Source organism: Salvia splendens, chromosome 1, assembly GCF_004379255.2.
Source record: "Salvia splendens isolate huo1 chromosome 1, SspV2, whole genome shotgun sequence".
NCBI lineage: Eukaryota > Viridiplantae > Streptophyta > Magnoliopsida > Lamiales > Lamiaceae > Salvia > Salvia splendens.
Window position 1 is genome coordinate 3,529,814 of NC_056032.1, and position 20,120 is coordinate 3,549,933.

General features: G+C 40.0%; 1 protein-coding gene across 2 annotated transcripts; it reads right to left on the minus strand.

The window, feature by feature from the left end:
* Positions 1-15,345: 15,345 nt before the first annotated feature.
* On the minus strand, positions 15,346-19,928 carry LOC121808770 (type IV inositol polyphosphate 5-phosphatase 7-like). Of its 2 annotated transcripts, none has more exons than XM_042209359.1 (12): positions 19,267-19,928; positions 19,097-19,184; positions 18,515-18,583; positions 18,235-18,337; positions 18,048-18,152; positions 17,202-17,949; positions 16,924-17,117; positions 16,737-16,845; positions 16,500-16,648; positions 16,188-16,391; positions 16,000-16,066; positions 15,346-15,920 (listed from the first exon to the last, which is right to left on the minus strand). In XM_042209359.1, the coding sequence occupies exons 1-10, from the start codon at positions 19,294-19,296 to the stop codon at positions 16,295-16,297; spliced, it is 1,692 nt and encodes a 563-aa protein (XP_042065293.1). In that variant the 5' UTR covers positions 19,297-19,928; the 3' UTR covers positions 15,346-15,920; positions 16,000-16,066; positions 16,188-16,294. The 2 variants fall into 2 exon arrangements, with proteins under 2 accessions (XP_042065293.1, XP_042065287.1); XM_042209353.1 differs by having other exon boundaries at positions 16,188-16,428; positions 19,267-19,924.
* Positions 19,929-20,120: the final 192 nt, after the last annotated feature.

Below are 20,120 nucleotides of genomic sequence, written 5' to 3' on the forward strand. Positions count from 1 at the left end.
GGTGTCTTGCAGAACAAGAGGCCTAAAGCGTGTTTTGTTTATAAATTAAAATCATAATATCGTGTTGGATCCATAAATAAAGTCGCAACTTTAAAAGTTAGACTACTCATACTATTTAATTTACAATAAAAAAAATTACTGAGTAATTATATATTGATTAATTAATCTAAATTTATCATTAAATTAGTAGTCAGAAGATTACCTCAATTTATTAACTAAAAATCGTGATGGATCCATAAATAAAGGAGCAACTTCAAAAATGATTATATATTCTTTTAATTACAACGATTTCATTCTATATGGATAAATGATTTATTAGAGTTATTTATTTTATGTTTTTTTTTCTATATTTATTTTATGTTTACATAGTAGAATTTCAAAAATCCTACTTATATGAAAATCTGTTGTTGCTAGATAAATATGATGTTGCAAGTGAAAACTATTGGGCCTCTAATAAAAACTATTGGGCCTACAGGCTCAAGTGTAAACTTTATAAACTTGTGCCCTTTTTCAAAATTTCAAAAAAATTGATTATATATGATGGCAAAAGCTGGTATTGAGAAATATAGTTGGGATGATGAGAATTCTAACGATATTTATCGAATTATGACTAGAATTAATGCATAAAAATTATATATAAAAAATTGAAAAAGCGACCTAAAACGTACTATAAAGTAATTTAATTATTAAATTTTAACCATGTTACTCTTTTTTATAAGGGATCTGCTGTGTGAAAGAACCTCAAATCTTAGAATAGTTCACTTTAGTTATAAATACACTAAAAGTAGGGGTGAATAGAAAATCCAAAAGCCTAATATATGAATTGAATCAAATGGTAAACAATTTAAACAATTCGAAAGTCCAACTTGCAAAAGTTTAAAGTATTTAATTGCATCATTTTCATCAATGAAATATATGAAGCACACATGACATTTGATTTTTTGCATTTTCAAATTTTTGGATATTATTATATAATTTCAAAATTTGAATTAGTTTTATGTGGATTTCAATTAAGTTTGATTTCATTTATAAGAGAAATTCAAATTTTCGATGAGCTGGATTTGGTTTTGATAGAATAACAAACAAATCAGAAACTAAATGCTCACCAAGACACCACTAACTGAAAAAAAAGTGGTAGACCGGCAATTTTATTAACATAAAATAAACACTTTTCTCGGTTACATTAACATTAACAGTAGTCACTAACGTATTCATAATTTATACTAGTATTTGGGATGCGAACAAAAATTACATTGATTTTAACTTTCAAAATCCAATTAATTTTCGGTTATTATATGATTTTAACTAAAATCATTTTATTTACTTTTTATTAAGAAAACTCAATCTATATAAAAAAAATTAACTTATTTTTAGAGTTCTTATTTGGAATTTTGGATGACTTTCGTTTTTTATTAACTCTAGCAACATCAATAATTAAAAGAGAATATATAGTGAAGCTGTGAAGGAGTGGTGGAATTCAAAGGATATTTTTTATCTTTAACATTTAAAGGAGAATTTAGTGAAGGAGTGGTGGAATTCGAAGAATATATTATTAATAGCGATGATAATTTCACTCCAAATGCAGTAGGTATTGGTTGTTAAATAAAAGAAGAATTTTGTTAGAATTTGGACAAAAGCGTTCCCAATATAGTACTAGGGATAATTTTGTTAGAATTTGGAATAAATTACTCATGCATATAAATTAGGAAAGCTTTCCAAAAGTTTTCAAATTTTGTATACATGTATCTTTGATCATGTCGCATATGTATATGCATGAGTAATTTGTTTAATCTATAATTATTTTGAGTTAGAACTTAATTTATATAAGATGACATTTGAATTTGGAACTCGTTTGGTACACGGAATTGGAATTGGAATTCTATGGAATTGAATTGGAAGGAATTGAATTCAATTCTAAATCCTATGTTTGGTAAAATGAGAATTGATATGAAATTGAATTGACATGTTTGATAAATATGCACACAGTGCACACACTATACACATTTCACATATCTCGCATATTTCACACACTTCAGACACTACACACAATATACACATTTCACATATTTCACACATACTTATCACACACTACACACATTTCACATACTTCACACATTTAACACACTACACACACTTCACACATTCCACACACTTCACACACTACACACAATATACACATTTCACATATTTCACACATTTCGCACACTACACATATTTCACACACTACACACATTTCACACAGTTCAAATGTGTGGTGTGTGTAGTATGTGAAATGTGTGAAGTGTGAGTAGTTTGTGAAATGTGTGAAGTGTGTGAAATGTGTGTAGTGTAGTGTGTGTGAGAGAATATTTGGAATTCCACTACTTTTGATATGAAATTCAATTCTAAATCCATGAATTTTTATAATACTACCAAACAGTACTAGATTTGGAATTGAATGATTCAATTCCAATTCCACCTCCAATTCCGTGTACCAAACACAGCAACGGAAAATTAGGAAATTGAGAATTTTTTTAAAATTATTATGTGAAACGGAACACGCTAATGTTATTAATGGCGTGCTCAAATTTTATTTTTATTTTACTTATATATAAAAAAAATTAGTTAACCATTAAGTTACGTACGTGTAAATTAGGAAAACACGAAAAGTAAAAGCAATGTTTGAAAATAATTGGTGTTACTAATATTCGATTAAAATCCTATATAAACCATACTATCTCAAAAATCATACTACTATATCTTCAAATCCCAAATCACGCGTTACTCTCTCTCTACACATACAATTATATAAACTCTAAAAGCCATGAAGCGTTTAGCACAAACGCCGGCTGAGAAGCCCAGAGCTTCTATTTTCACGGTCCATTTGCGGCAGCGCGACAACGACGACGTAGACCGGGGACGTCAAGGATATTTTCTTGATGCATGTTATCTTTGCGGAAGAAAAATAGTTGAGCATCAAAACATATACATGTACGGGTATGTATTTTCTATTTATCTATCTCTTGTAACTCCAAATTATGTATTCCCTCCGTTCCATAATAGTATTTGATAGTATTTGTTAATTGGTTTAATTGGTTTGAACGTAGGTTGTAATTTGATAGTATTTGCTAATACTTGTTTTTTTTGTTGTAATTTTTTGGTGACGCAGTTGCTTTCAAGCGCTTTGCTCCATTGCATGCCGAGATTATCAGATTGATTGGGACAATTCGCCTTCGAAGCCCAGCCTTTCGAAGAAGAAGAGTGTGGGACAATAAATATGGTTTGTCGATGTTGCCATGCTGCTTCTTAATTTATTTCACTTATACGCACTGGCGTGGAATCGTGTCACAATTTCTCTCTATTTCTATAATGATACATTAACCTACTATTAACTAATTTTACTCTCATCATTTTCCCATTATTAATTTAAATTAAACGAGAGAATGTGATACGAGGGTACTCGTATCGATTCCGGCAGCGCGAAGTCGCCGGAGAAGAGTTAGGTTCGTTCGCGGGATCCTCCCGTCGAGCAGCCTAGGGTTCTCGGTCAATTAGGGTTTGACGAGATGAACTTGCGGAAAATAAAGTACAATAAAAGATAAAGTAACGATAAAGGATAAACTGGATTGATATTTCTTGAATGATCCAAATGAATAACAATGTCCACTATTTATAATAGTGGATACTCTAACTTAAGGAATAAGAAAATAATCCTAATAAATATGAAAAGATATGGTAAATCAATAACTAACTAAATAATATAGATATGGGGATATTCCTGAAGATATGCTCGTATCAGAATGCTACTACAATAATGTTAATTGCAAAATCTAATAACAAGATGAAAAAATGTTAAACATGAATTTTTCCATGCAAATTGGTAGTAATAGACGGGATGATCGATGAGAATTTCGACGATATATATATCGAATTATGATTACATTTATTGCATATAAAAATTATACTGTATGAAAATTAAATTCTTACGAAGTAAGTAGTACTATTCCTTTAATTTCAAATGGAAGACTGAAAATTAACAGATAGTAAAACTTTTAATTTTTATATGATCATCCTAGTAATAATTTTTAATGCGAATTATATATTACAGAAATCTTTTCCGTAAATATCATGTAGTAAATATTTTTACTTAAGACACATGCAATCTTTTGATATTTTTAGAAAAATAAGAACATTCATATTTTCAGCATTTGACCATATCGTTTTACTGGTAAATCAACATTTTTTAAATATACAACACATAAATTTCATCTAAAATAAAGAAGTATCACATTCTTGGATATAATTTCTTATTTATTCAAAAGTCTATGATAGAAATGCATATGTTCCTTCCTAACCAATTGGTGATATTATGAGTGATCCATGAGATTTAGAGCATCCTCATCCATGCTCTTTGGCAAGAGCATGGAAGTTGGTTCGGATCCACTTTTATTCATTTTTCACTCCTTGCTCTTCCCCAAAAGCACAACACCAACATTCATGCTCTTCCGCAAGGACATGCTCAAGGGTCCCACCATTCTATTATTCAATTTAAATAAAAATATTTTCACAATATTAAAATGCATTAAAAATACCTGAATACTATTACAAATTACTAAAAAATTAAAAACTACACAATTAAAATCCTAAAAATTAATAATTACATAATTAAAGTCCTAAAAATTAAAAATTACATAATTTAAATCCTAAAAATTAAAAATTACATAATTAAATTCATAAAATTAAAAAACTCCACTACTCGTGGCCGAATTTCGCCCAAATATGATTGATTAGGTCTTCTTGTAGCTCAATGTGGGTTCTGGTATCGTGCATTGTGTGTCTTGTTTCGATCCTCTCGCGCATTGTCGTATGCACACCTCGGCGTGGAGGAGACCTTGCGATTGAGCTTCCGGCTTCATCCTCGTCGTAAAAGTTAGCCGCCCTCGGTCCTTCGTCAGCCATAATCATGTTGTGCAAGATAATACACATGTACATGATGTCGGCGATATTCTTAACGTACTACAGCCGAGACGGGGCCTTCACAATGTTGAATCGGCCTTGAAGGACCCCAAAAGCTCTTTCGACGTCTTTCCGAGCAGACTCTTGACGCTGTAAAAAAAGAACTCGTCTCGGGTCTTGCGGATTGCTGAACGTCTTCACGAAAGCCGACCACCTCGGGTAGATACCATCGGCGAGATAGTAACCCATGTGGTATGGATTTCCGTTGACGGTGAAGTCAATCACCGGTGCTACACCATTCAAAACATCATTGGAGAGTGGTAAAGAATAGAGCACGTTCAAGTCGTTGTTGGATCCGACAACACCGAAATATGCATGCTAAATCCATATGAGATAGTCGGCGACCGCTTTAAGGATAAGCGTTGGGCCGCCGCCTTTGTGGCCGCTTAAGTGTTGCCCTCTCCAAGCATTCGGACAATTCTTCCACTTCCAATGTGATGAAGCGGCGAATTTTCGATGGTAATTAATGCACGTAAAAATAAATTACGACACAGAGGTTTTACGTGGTTCGATTTACTGAGGTAAATCTACGTCCACGAGGAGAAATGGGGGCAGGTTTGTATTGCTTGATCTGCGAATTACAGCTTACAACACTGGCCTGCTTTATGATATTCTCTCTAGAGAGCTTTTTTAGAGTTTAAAAGAAGAAGCAGAAGACCTTATCTATCTGACCTAGGTTCTATTTATACAGTGAACTAAGATCGTGGCATGCAGCATTTATTAGGTAGTGGATGTCGTGGAGATCGTGGCGACCTTGCATGGGTCCACTATCCTGCATGAGTTAATGACTGCTTGACACCACTAAATAGATCGTCGGTGTAGTGGAGGTGGAAATCTTGTATGAGTCCACTATCTCCTAGTTCGGTCGAATACTGAGACCGAACTGCTGAATTATTGCCGAGCAGCTTTTGCCGATCTGAGAGTAGAGCTTGATGCCGACCTGAGAGCAGAGCTTGATGAGTTGGCTTTCACCGAGCTGTAGGCTGGGGCCGAACTCTTTGGTTGTACCGAACTGAACTCTTTAGTCACGCCGGACTGATACTCTTTAGTCATGCCGAACTGATACTCTGTCTTGGGCTTTACTGCTGTTGGGCTTGTTTAGTACGTACTCCATCACTACCCCCCCCCGAAAAGCGAAGTGAATCACTTCGGCATTCTGGAAAAAAGTATGGGGTAAGTTGATGTTTGTCCACGGTCTCATGAAGTGAACTCTTCTTTGACCGGACTTGGTTTGTGTCCTAATTTGGCGAGTTTTATCGCTCGGATCGGACTTTCCGTTGTCCTAATTTGGGGATCGGACTTTCCCTTGTCCTAATTTGGGGATCGGACTTTCCCTTGTCCTAATTCGGCGAGTTTTATCGCGTGGATCGGACTTTCCCTAGTCCTAATTCAGGCAAGTTTTATCGCGAGAATTGGACTTTTGTTGCAGTTCGTTTCAGACGAAGTGCTTGTTTAAGCTGAATTGTGGTCTTGTATCCTCTTTAGAAGCTTTGACGCACAATCGTGGGCTTGTTGCAGCTCGTTTCAGACGAACTGCTTGTTTAAGCTGAATTGTGGTCTTGTATCCTCTTTAGAAGCTTTGACTCACAATTGTTTAGCTTGTATATGTTCTAAGAAGGGGATCAGTCTTCGAAGAACAAGATACCTCAGTAACATTTGTAAGAGACGACACGCACAGAGACAGACAAAACACACAAACAAAACGCACAGAGACAAATAAAGACCAAGTAAACCAAATAAAGCACATTGAGCAAACAGGACTCAAGACTGACTGACCGGACTGTCTCTTACAAATGGAACTTTTTGAGGTTGGAAATGTGCCATGTTCGGGGTACCTGTTCTCCTGACATGTGAGCCAATTTGTAAGACCCTTTGCCGAGGACTTCTGATACCCGATACGGACCTTCCCATGTGGGTTCGAGTTTGCCCAGCTTTTCTGCTCGGCTTACTTCGTTGTTTCTCAGGACGAGATTTCCCACTTGAAATTGCAGCTTCTTCACCCTTTGGTTGTAATACCGGGCTACTTGCTCCTTGTACTTGGCTGCTTTTATGCATGCCAATTCTCTTCTTTCTTCGGCAAGATCTAGCTCGGCTCTCAGTCCGTCGTCATTCATTTCTGAGGAGAAATTTAGAGTTCGGGGACTGGGTACGCCGATCTCCACCGGAATTACGGCTTCAGTGCCGTACACCAGACTGTATGGAGTTTCACCATTGGAGGTTGTGGGTGTAGTTCGGTAGGACCATAGGACTTGAGGGAGATTTTCTACCCATTGTCCTTTGGCTTGTTCTAACCGAGCTTTTAACCCTTTCACCAGGATACGATTTGTTACCTCCGTTTGTCCGTTTGCTTGTGGATGAGAGACCGAAGTGAACCGCTGTTGAATATTCAGCTCTTGGCACCAATTCTTGAACGTCTTGTCGGTGAACTGAGTCCCGTTATCCGAGATGAGGATGTGGGGTATGCCAAATCGGCACACTATGTTCTTCCAGACGAAATCCAATGCCTTCGAGCTCGTTATCGTAGCTAATGGTTCAGCTTCTACCCACTTCGTAAAGTAATCCACGGCAACGACTAGGAACTTCATTTGCCGAGGAGCTTGAGGAAGTGGTCCCACTATGTCTATGCCCCATTGCATGAAAGGCCAAGGGCTTTGCATAGTGGATAGATCGGTCTGCGGCATTCTTGGGATATTTGCATGGATTTGGCACTTCGGGCATGTCTTGACGAGCTGCACTGCTTCTTGTACCAAGGTTGGCCAATAATATCCCCATCTTAGAACTTTTTTAGCTAAAGCTCTAGCTCCGATGTGGCTACCGCACGACCCTTCATGAACTTCTCTGAGGATGTAGTCCGTCTCTTCTGGTCCTACGCACCGCAATAACGGCTGGAGGTAAGACTTTCTAAAGAGGACTCCTTCATGAAGTTCGTACCGAAGTGCTCGGCACGTGATCTTCCGAGCTTCTCTCTTATCTTCGGGCAATTGTCCTTGATCCAGATATTGCAAGATCGGCGTCATCCAGTTCGGCGAGCTGGATATCGAATGTACCTCGGCTTCATCAATGCTTCGATGCATTAATTCTTCCGCCTTTGAGCTCGGATCTGAGGCCAACTTACTTAAGGTATCTGCTCGGCTATTTTCCGCTCTGGGAACGCGGATTATCCGAAAATAGGAGAAACTTCGGCTGATGCTTTGCGCTTTGTCCAAATACTTCTTCATTCTCTCGTCACGGGCTTCACTGGTACCCAACATGTGATTTACTATGACTTGTGAATCACAATGGACTTTGAGAGATTTGACGAGCAGACTTTGCGCTAACTGAAGTCCGGCCAGGAGGGCTTCGTACTCGGCTTCATTATTAGTAGTGGGGAATAGGAACCGAAGTGAGTAGGTTACCTCGTGTCCGTCGGGAGCGACGAGTAAAATACCAGCTCCACTTCCCATCTTGTTTGAAGTTCCATCTACGAATCCGCTCCAGCAGTCTGGCGGCTCTACTTCGGATTCCAAGGGCTGTGCAAGTTCGGCATTGGCAGACTTTTTCTGTTCGGCAATGACAGGGATTGCTTGATCGAACTTGGCCTCTGTAAGAAAATCTGCCAAGGCTTGTCCCTTGATGGCTTTCCGAGGTAGGTACTCGATCGAGTGTTCTCCCAGCTCTATGGCCCATTTGGCGATTCTGCCTGATGCTTCTGGCTTGGTCAAAACTTGCCGAAGAGGCAGATCGGTTAAGACACATACCTTGTGAGCATAGAAGTATGGCCGCAGTCTCCTTGCTGCATTTACTAACGCCAGAGCAATTTTTTCCAGAGGTTGATACCTTGTTTCTGGACCTCTTAATGCTCGGCTTGTAAAGTAGATGGGAAACTGCTTTAGGCCTTCTTCTCGTACAAGCACCGCGCTGATGGTTTGATCTGATGCCGCTAAGTATAAGAATATTACTTCGGCTTCGGTTGGAGCAGAGAGAATAGGAAGCTCGGCTAGATAACTTTTGAGCTCGTCAAAGGCCTTTTTCTGCTCGGCTCCCCACTCGAACTTTGGTGCTTTTTTCAACACTTTGAAGAACGGCAGTTGCTTTTCGGCTGCTTGGGAAAGGAATCGATTCAGTGCGGCTAGACATCCGGTTAGCCTTTGCACGTCATGTATGGACTTCGGCATTGCCATGTTTTGAATGACTTGGACTTTTGAAGGGTTTGCCTTGAGTCCGTCCTTTGAAACCCAACAACCCAGAAATTTTCCTGAATCTACCAAAAAGGTACATTTTTGGGGGTTGAGTTTGAGGTTGGCTTTCCGGAGCACGTCGAGAGTGGATTTGAGGTTGTCTTCGTACTCCGAAGTGCTTTTGCTTTTGACAACTATGTCGTCGACATACACTTCAACCTGTTTCCCGATTAGGTGCCGAAAAAGCTTGTCTACCATCCTTTGATAAGTGGCTCCGGCATTCTTTAAACCGAATGGCATCTTTTTATAAGCGAAAATGCCGAAATCGGTGATGAAAGCTGTTTTCGGAGCGTCACTCTCATCCATCAACACTTGGTGATATCCTTTGTATAAATCAAGAAAACAGAAAATTTCGAAGCCGATCAAAGCTTCTACTTTTTTATCTATATTCGGAAGGGGATAGCAATCTTTTGGACAGTGCTTGTTTAGATCGGTAAAATCTATGCACATCCGCCATCCTCCTCCTTTTTTCTTGATCATCACAGGATTGGCCACCCAAGAAGGATATTTCACCTCGAATAGTACATCCGCTTTTAGTAATTGGCGGACTTCGTCATGGATGACTTGGCTTCTTTCTGCCGCAAAGAGTCTTTGCTTCTGTTTTACTGGCCGGATTGAAGGATCAATATTTAACCGATGAGTGATTACCTCGGGGGGCACTCCGGTCATGTCCAACGGAGACCATGCAAAGACATCTTTGTACTCCTTGAGGAGCTGAATGGTCTTTTCCCGGAGTAGAGGCGTTCCTGCGAAGCCGACGTTGACCGTTCTGGATGGATCATCTTCGTATAACTGAACGGTCATTGAGTTCGGCTCTGAAGTGACTTCGGTCATCTCGCTTGCCTCCGACTCCGGTTGCTGTGATTGCTATGCTTGATGGTGCCGAACTGATTGTTCGGCACTTTTTAGCGCAATCTGCAGACATTCTTTTGCTCTCTTTTGATCACCTCGGATGACCGCTATCCCATTTTTAGTGGGAATCTTGATGGTGAGGTGATAAGTAGAGCAAACGGCCCGAACTGTGTTGAGCCAGTCCCTCCCCAGGATGATGTTGTACGGAGACCGAGCTTTCACCACAAAGAACTCGATCATCGTATTGGAGCTTGTAGGCGCTTTTCCCACCGTGATCGGAAGGCTGATAATACCTTCAGGGCGGGTGTCCTCCTGGGCGAAACTTTTCAGAGGAAGTGGAGCCGGACTGAGCCGAGCTGGATCCACTTCCATTTTATCGAAACATTCTTTAAAAAGAATGCTGACTGACGCTCCTGTATCCACAAATACTCTGTGGACCAGTTTGTTTGCCACCCCGGCTTGGATGACAATAGCGTCTTGGTGAGGAGAGATGGCTGGGACGGGATCGGCATCTGAAAATGTAATCACTTCGTCTTTCTTCAGCCTTTTATGTGTTGGTTCCTCTTGATTGGAACCTCTGCGTTCTGCTTTTAGGGACGACTTAGTCTTCCCGGCTGGGAGAGCATCAATAGTCAGGATTACTCCATCGTATTGCGGCTCGTCGTCGTCTTCGGGATCCTCATGTCTTTTCGGATCCTGAGGATTGCAGTTCGCACTTCTCTGCCTTTTGTTCTTTTTCGGCTGCTTGCTTTGGTATTTTTTTAACGTTCCTGTTTTCACAAGAACGTCAATACCTGCAGCCAAATCTCGGCACTCCTCGGTATCGTGACCGTGGGTTTGATGGAAGGAGCAATATTGATCCTGAAGTCGCCGTGCGGCTGATTTCGTCATCCGCTTTGGTTTTTCGAACATATCGGAATGTAGTTCGAAAATTTCCGCTCTTGACTTGTTTAATGGTACGAACTGAGCGGGCGGCTTCTCAGGATGGAGACGTGGTCCCAATCTGCCTTGTACTGGTGCCCTTTGAATTCTTTCAAAAGGAGTTCGGCGAGGAAGCACCTGGTCGCTTTGATCGGGCTTCCTTTTGTCTCCTTGGGATGAGCTGTCTAACGACCGTTTTCGACGGTCTGCCTCATCCGCACGAGAAAACTGGTCCGCAATGTCCCACATTTCTTGAGCTGTTTGCGGACCGCACTCCACGAGCTTTCTGTAGAGAGCTCCGGGCAGGATTCCATTTTGGAATGCCGAGATGACAAGTAGATCATTGAGATTATCTACTTGTAGGCATTCCTTATGGAATCTCGTCAGGAAATCGCTGATCTTTTCGTCGCGACCTTGACGTATAGAAAGCAGCTGAGCCGAAGTGATTCGGGCTTCCGCTTTCTGAAAGAACCTCCTGTGGAAAGCATCCATGAGATCTCGGTAGGATCTGATGCTGCCTTGAGGAAGGCTGTCGAACCACCTTCTGGCGTTCCCGATGAGCAACTCGGGGAACAGCTTGCACATGTGGACCTCATTGAGACCCTGGTTCGCCATATTATATTGATAGCGTCCCAAGAAGTCATGAGGATCCTCTAGCCCGTCATAAGTCATTGACGGTGTCCGGTAGTTCCGCGGCAAAGGAGTCCGGGTGATGTCGTCCGAGAATGGAGTCTTTAATGCTCCGTACATGGCGAACCCGACATCTCTTCGGTACGGAGGAGATGGAGTTCTCCTGTGGTTCCGGTACCGAGGAGGAACATGTCGGGGTTGAGGATTCTTTCTCCTGGAAGACACGTCACTACTGCGGTAGTGACTTTCATGTCTGGATGAGGAGGGAGAATCCGCCGTTGTCTTCTCCGACTGTTGGCTCTTCTGCAGGAAGGTTAAGAACTCCTCCTGCTTCTCGGCCAAGAACAGCTTGACAGCCTCGTTCAAATCAGGCTGCTGGGAAGACTCGGTGTGTGGACCTTTTGAGCGGCTTGCTCCTTCTCCGTGAGAACTGGAAGTAGATTTTTCACGAGGCTGCTTTCCAGGCCTATGGGCTGCTGGATTAGCTTCCTCATGGTTATCACGGACGGAGGCACGGGTGTTATGTGATCTGGTATGCATTTTTTTTTTTTTTTTGGTAGAAGAGGATCAAAAACTCGCTTTATCACAAATTTGGTTCTTCGTTTCCCACAGACGGCGCCAGTGATGAAGCGGCGAATTTTCGATGGTAATTAATGCACGTAAAAATAAATTACGACACAGAGGTTTTACGTGGTTCGATTTACTGAGGTAAATCTACGTCCACGAGGAGAAATGGGGGCAGGTTTGTATTGCTTGATCTGCGAATTACAGCTTACAACACTGGCCTGCTTTATGATATTCTCTCTAGAGAGCTTTTTTAGAGTTTAAAAGAAGAAGCAGAAGACCTTATCTATCTGACCTAGGTTCTATTTATACAGTGAACTAAGATCGTGGCATGCAGCATTTATTAGGTAGTGGATGTCGTGGAGATCGTGGCGACCTTGCATGGGTCCACTATCCTGCATGAGTTAATGACTGCTTGACACCACTAAATAGATCGTCGGTGTAGTGGAGGTGGAAATCTTGTATGAGTCCACTATCTCCTAGTTCGGTCGAATACTGAGACCGAACTGCTGAATTATTGCCGAGCAGCTTTTGCCGATCTGAGAGTAGAGCTTGATGCCGACCTGAGAGCAGAGCTTGATGAGTTGGCTTTCACCGAGCTGTAGGCTGGGGCCGAACTCTTTGGTTGTACCGAACTGAACTCTTTAGTCACGCCGGACTGATACTCTTTAGTCATGCCGAACTGATACTCTGTCTTGGGCTTTACTGCTGTTGGGCTTGTTTAGTACGTACTCCATCACAATGCATGCAGTCAATGCTGCCAAGCATACCGGGAAAACCGTGGACTGTTTCGTGAAGATGGAGCAACAATTGACAATCTTCGGTGGTGGGTGCCCGAAGGAATTCCTCACCGAAAGCAGAACGAACGGCACTGCAAAAAATTTTGAGGCATAGGATTCCAGTTGACTCGTCCATATGCAAATACTCGTCGAAAAGGTCAACCGTTTACCCAGTAGCAAGTTGTTGGAGGGCACAAGTACACTTCTGCAACGCCGAGAGACTTTGCCGACTGGTTGCGTCTCTACGTGATTGAAAGTATTCAACACGAGCGGACAATGTGTTGACAATATGCATAAACAACCATTTTGACATGCGAAAACGGCACCGAATGTAATCTTCCGGAAACCGCGGCCGGTCGGAAAAATAGTCGGCAACGAGCCTTTCGTGGGCTCCCTCCCGGTCACGAGGGATATAGCGGCGATTTGATCTAGTTGGTCGAGGAGGAGGGGTGGGGGTAGTGGCGGCGACATAGGCTTCATAGGCGGCACGATATTGTTCATAGTATTCTTGTTCTTAGCGCTCCGCTTCCGCAATGATATCGTTGAAATCCATTTTTGAATTTTTAGAGAGGGTTTGAGTGAGAGAGGAAGATGTAGATGAGTTGTATGAAAAAATATGAATGAGAGATAATTTGATGTGAAAAATGGATGATGAATGTGTGTATTTATAGATGATTTTGGGATTAAAAAAATTAAAAAAAATTCAAAAAAACGGTAATAAAACAGCTATATTTTTGGGAATCCGATTTTTTTTTTAATTTTTGGTATTATTTTCGATTTTAAAAAAATCCAACGGCTAATCTGTTGGCGAATAGAAACGCGCCACGTCGTCTGCTCAGCGGCACGGACGTGCTCGATGTATCGAGAAGCGTTGTGCCAGCGACAAGAGCACAACGGTGGACAGGGGGTTGCCGCGTCAACAGCACGGACGCCGTTCTCCGCAGAGAGCACCGATGCGGATGCTCTTATATAAGTACTAGTTTTAGTTCTATCTTGACACCAACTTGAGATAGTTATATGTGTTTTTTTAATGGCCAATAGTCCATACTCTATAATATATATACAGTTCAACACATAGAGTTATGATCAATGTCGAACCAATTTTAAAGACCGAACTAGAGACCAAATCTGGGCCATTAGATCTAGTTTTTTTGATGAGATGTGCTGCTGTGTAAATTTTTCGGTCTTCATTACAAGCCCATTTTACTTCATTGTATAGGTTTATTACTTCATTCCGTACGTAATACCTTGAAACTACAACATGTTTTTACTTTCTTCCATTAGGTTTTGAAATGATTCAACATATGTTTCATTTGAATTCATTGACTTGAAATTTTACTTTATTTACATTAAAAAATGTAATTTATTCAAGTGCGTTTATTACTTCATTCAGAAACGTTATTACTTCATTGAATAAGGTTTTTACTTCATTCCAGTAGGACTTCAAATGCTTCTACACATACTTCATTCTAATAATTTATTACATCATTCCATGTGTTTATTACATCATATCAGCGTTGTGGCGGTGGTGATAGATATTGTAGAGAGAAAGAACGACACGCGACGGCGAAACCTCATTTACGTACTGGAATGAAGTAATAATCCTACTGGAATGAAGTAAAAACCTACTGGAATGAAGTAAAAACCTACTGGAATGAAGTTAAATCTTCGTAACATGTTAGTATGACTTATTTACCTTCGGATGAATTAAAATAGGCTCGTGATGAAGGCGAAAATAATTGATAAATTTGTGTCTCTCATCCATAAAAAACTAGATCTAAAAACCGTAATTTGGTATGGTTCGGTGGTTCGGTCTTTTAGAGTGGATTTGTGAATAATGAGACTCTCAACACATAATGTGATTTAATTGTAAAAAAACTTAGATTGCATATTAAAAATAGAAAATAAAGATTTTTTTATCTGAAGAGGCAGTGAAATAATTAATCAAGGACACCAACTTTTATGGACAACATTAACATCAAAATATAAATTAATAATGCTTCATTCGTCACTAAATTAATGTTTATCTACATCGCTGTTTTTAGAGTCTTTAATAATTAATTACTCGTTCTATAATTACCGTTCGTATAATGGTTGAGTCTTATCATTAGCAAGGACACTATCTATTCATGGTCAAAATCGAATTTCTTCTATACATGCTAAAATCTACTTATTGAATTAGGTTGGAAATCTTATACTATCAAAAAACAACGTCAATAGAAGATCAAAACCATAGTTTCTAGCAATATAAAATTTAATTTTTAAGCATATGAAACCTGACAATAGAGACAAGCATGCTCTCTCACAATAATTGAAAAAAATCCATGCTTGTAACAATATCCAACGAAATAAATAATAAGTATACCAATATATAATTGAAGGGCTGATTGGAATAATTACTCTGTTTTTCCATTGAAAAAAGTAGACAAAGAGAATGACGGAAAGCATCAAAGAAAGCAACTTGTCAGCAAAAATCATTGGCCAAATTTCAGTACTATATTTTTGTTTTTGCTCATACCATGTTGGCAATGAGTGTTACATCACACACTCTCTTCCCTTTCATCATTCAAGATGCAAAAATAAAAGAGGAAAAGAAGGGTCTTTATTTTGACCATTTCTAACTCTTCCCTTCTTGTCTTAACAAATAAAGAATCTCACAAATCTAAAACAGAAGAGAAAGAAAAACAAGAATCTTGCATTGCCACTTGGCTGTCTTTGTTCATTATGCGCGTGTTAACATCTCCGTGAACTCGATCGTTTGCCAACGAGGAACCGTTAGAACGACTCAAACACGGTACCTGGTGAAGGAGGCGCGTGTTTCGGACCTCAGAGAGACAGTAGTCGTCCCCTAGTGATGGGAATCCAAGAATCTTGAAAACGAATTAGGCTCCGAAAAAAAGGAGAAAACGATCAAGCCATGTCGTGTAAAGTTAGGGCGCTCCGAAATGTTAAATATCTACATCTGAGGAAGATATGAGTAAGTGAGTTAGACAAGAAAAGTGATCAGAGGCATGCTAGCATTTGTGTTGAAAGATGCTTACCTTTCTCGATTTTTGGGTAAAGAGATGTCCCCATCGTTCCTCTGTAGAAAAAGCCCGGAGACACGAGCTGCAGAGATGGGGGCAACTTTTAGCACAAATGTATGTAACAAAAGCAACTCAAAACATATAGAGGTTTAGATATGTGTGGTCCGAGACAGCTAAACGAGAGGGATGGTGTTTACTCGTACCAGATTCGTTCCGTCCCATTCTCAGAAGAAGCAGAGTTCTGTATAACCATGTGAGTAAGGTAACAGCTCCTCCACCGCGACTCTTGAGGAACAGCTCATACTTCTCCTCAGCCGGCTTGGTGTTGACTCGATCTCCACCCAAAACGCACTAGAAACAGGCCTATGATCCGAAAACTTGGACTCCCCACGAACGTAAGATAATTGCTGAAGCCCACCGCCATACCACAAGATTCGATCACACCTTCATACGTTAACACCATTTACTATAAGCATTCAAACTATTTTAAACGTGCAGAAAACTTGATTCCGTACCAAGCAGGTGTCCTTCGTTTCTCTTTCGGATGCATGTCGTCTCCAGCATATCTATCTGAGTTATGTGAGTATTTATAAGTAGGAGGGAAATATATCTTCCCTTCTCTCCATCCATCAAAAACACGACCCCGTCTCTGCTCTATCCGGAGCTGTCAAAAAATTTGTATTAGTCGATTTGCAAAGAATAACAAAACCAAATAGTTCTCAAACACAGATTTAAGAGCATTAGTATCATACTTGGTCTTTTTCCAATAACGCTCGCCAATTTTGCATTTCGATATGTGCTTTAGCAGACCGGTAAGGCAGCGCTATACGATAGTTCAGATCTCCAAGCCAGATAATTCGACTACGATACATTGTTTGCCATCAGTAAGCAGGTAAACAAGAGCTAGTTTTACTAGGCATAGAATCGAGGGGATCTTACTCGTGTTCAAGAATTGTCTCGGGTGCTTTCTCCTCATTGACACCATTGACTCGAGGGAATCTTGTTTTCCTCAAGATCTCCATGAAATCAGAATTTCGTCGTAGCTCATCGCCTTCTTTCTGACCGGAGGTCAAGTGACTGCACACGAAGCAAAGGCTCGTCTGGTGCAACAACATACTAATCGAGATGGATCCCTGCAATGTTATCACATGTCAACCTATTAATCGATTGTTTGATGTTTCAATACGAAAAACTGTTTAGTTGATGTAACCACATACCTTATTTCCGAGGTAGCCCATCAATCCTCTGCCAACACACGAGACCTTGATGTTCTTGACATGTTCTGCCAGCTCGCTACGAACCCAAACAGTGAGATAAATCCCAACCATTTGCTTGCTAGCTACTAAAGAGTATCTCGAGTGTCCAGGAACAGCGCATCCATTTTCTGGCGTCTCGTTCGTGCTGTAAGACATAGGAGAATACAAAACTGTGCTAGGCGACTCCCCGGGCAGATAATCTTCATCAGAACCCAAACGTGAAAAATCACTCGCCCTATGGCCCCATGAGTAGTCGCTCGGCCTCCTACTGGACGAGTAGTCACTTGCACGAGGGCCAGAGGAGTAATCACTTGCCCTCTGGCTCGAAGAGCAGTCACTCGGCCTATAACCCCTTGGATCATAATCGCTAGGCCTATGACCGAAAATTGCTCTATCACACACACTGTACCTCCGATCAAGGCGAGGCTGAGAGGCAGACATGTCATTCTCCATTCTCCAGCACTGCGGCGTCTGGAATGATCGACGTGGGAAGAAAGTTGAGGCCTTGTGCCTGCTTGACCCCTCAAAATCAGCATTCCACTCAGAGACGGGATCAGGAACAGGCGAGGGAGTGCAACGCCCACTGCCCCCGCTCAATCCCGGGGCATTGTTTAGTGATCTCTTGATAAGGGCAAGCCATTTCTTGGCAGGACCATTGTCTTCAGCACCAAGAATGTTACCAGCATTAAGAGGAACTATCTCTTGAAATCTATTCATATTGAAAAAATACACAAAAAAGTTACAAAATCATTGCCAAAAAATCAGATAATATCAAGTCCTCTCTCAAATTAGAATCACCAATCATACCCAAGCACATATATATCAGCAGGAGGTGCCGAGTGTAGCCAATCATCTAAGTTCAAATTTCCCGGTGGCGTCTTTCCTCCTACATTCCATGTCGATACAAAGAGACTGCTCGAAAAAACACAACATTTCAAAACCTCATGCAATGAAAAGGTCTGAAAATTGATGGAATCAATTAAAGGAAACAAACCTGTAGTTTTGTACGTTTATGATCTGAGGGTGATCAAGGTAGGCTCTCCCACGCCTCGAACGGGAACGTGAAAAGGAGCGTTCGATGTTCTTTGCTGATTTTTCTGCAGAATGAAATTGATTACTCTCTTCATGATCACTTTCATCAATGGAGAGGAAAGAAACAGAACAAGTTTTATGACTACAACATACTAATTGTATTTTAGTGAACTTTATATTTTTCCAGAGAATCATGATTTTTTGAGTTTTTGGAAGAAGATCAGAACTGTGATCCCACTGACCTGTTTTAATTTTCTTGACTGTAGATGGTTCCCTCTCTGAAAAGCTGTTCCTCCATTCAGCATCACCACCTAAAGAGAGTGATACAAAATTACTATATTTATATAATACAACTTAGTTTACCTCAATTCTCTAAATATTTATATAAATACAACTTAGTTTACCTCAATTCTCTAAATCAAACAGCCCCCTAATCTCTACTAATTTAAACATAGGAATTCACCATAGCAGGTGGATCTTTGCCAATCAAGATTATGTTTAAATTGTGTAGAACTGCTCAAGTGTAAAAATATAGTACTGTACCACTAGTATCTTGTTTTTATTAAAAATTAAATTTTCAATGCTTGATTGTATTTCAACAAAAGACAAACCAGTGAAAGACAAAGGCATCAGCACTGAGAATCAGCAAATTGTTTGCTTTCATTTGAAGCATCGAATCCTATAGATTTCATTAATATAATTGAGACAGTCAAAGACTCAAATACAAAAAAACAATACCAGAAGAAGAACAGAAACTACAAAAAAAAAATTGCAAAACATTTAAATATATCAATAAACTAATAGAAAAAATATATGCCACCCACCTCCATAAACAGCTTCATCAGCTTGAAACTCCTCACTTTTGCTCTTGATATTGAACCATTTCCTGATCAGTTTCTTGGACCATGAGAGCTTCAAAAAACCAAACTCATCTTAGAAAAAATAAATTGAAACAAAACATTACATGGAATTCAGCAAAATGACAAAAAAAAACCTTGGATTTCTTGGAATTTCCATCTTTCATCTTTGCACACTATTTCTTCATGCGGCAAATTGCACCCCCACCCCACCCAAGTCCAGAAAAATCCAATTTTTTGTTCAAATCAACTCAAAAACAACAAAAAGTCCTGTTCTCTGTCTTCGAATTCTTCCAAACCGCAACTTTGATGTAGAAAGTAATGAAATTTGCACACTCAATTTTGCAAACAGCTTCAACCCTTCAGAGCAAGAATCTCTCACAAGATTCAATCTTGATGAAAATGGTGCGCGCTTGCACTCACTGAATGCAACTATATGAGAGAGAAGAGAGTAGAAGGAGAGCCCAACTTCACAACCTCGACTCAAATATGAGACAAGACCAACTTAAGAACAATACAGGACAATGCAATTATGGGAGACAGAGAGAGAAGGTTGAGCTTTTCTTTTTTCAATTTTGAACTTTTTCCTGAAACAGAGCAAAATCGTAGTAACAGCAAAGAATCAATCGAATTTGAATAGAATAAAGCGATGCACTAACGCCATTTCCTTCTTTAAAGTGATGAGAGAAGTTGAGAATTGGTAAAAAAGAGTGAATATTTGTTTCCCCTTTGGCATTGGTGTTGGCAACAAAGTTAAAGCAGATAATGAGAGGGCAAAAAAAGAGAGAGTTTAGTCCGTAGCAGCTATTGTAGCTGAACCACCATTTATCTATATCTATATGAGTATATGATTGATTTTTGTGTTATTCTTTTTAGGTTTTTTCATTGTTGTTTCTGTTGCTTTTTAGTACTACTACTCCAATGTTTGTTTCCTCTGCTTTTCTTGGGCTCTGCGAATTTATTTTTTTCTGCATGGATTTATGAATGTAGG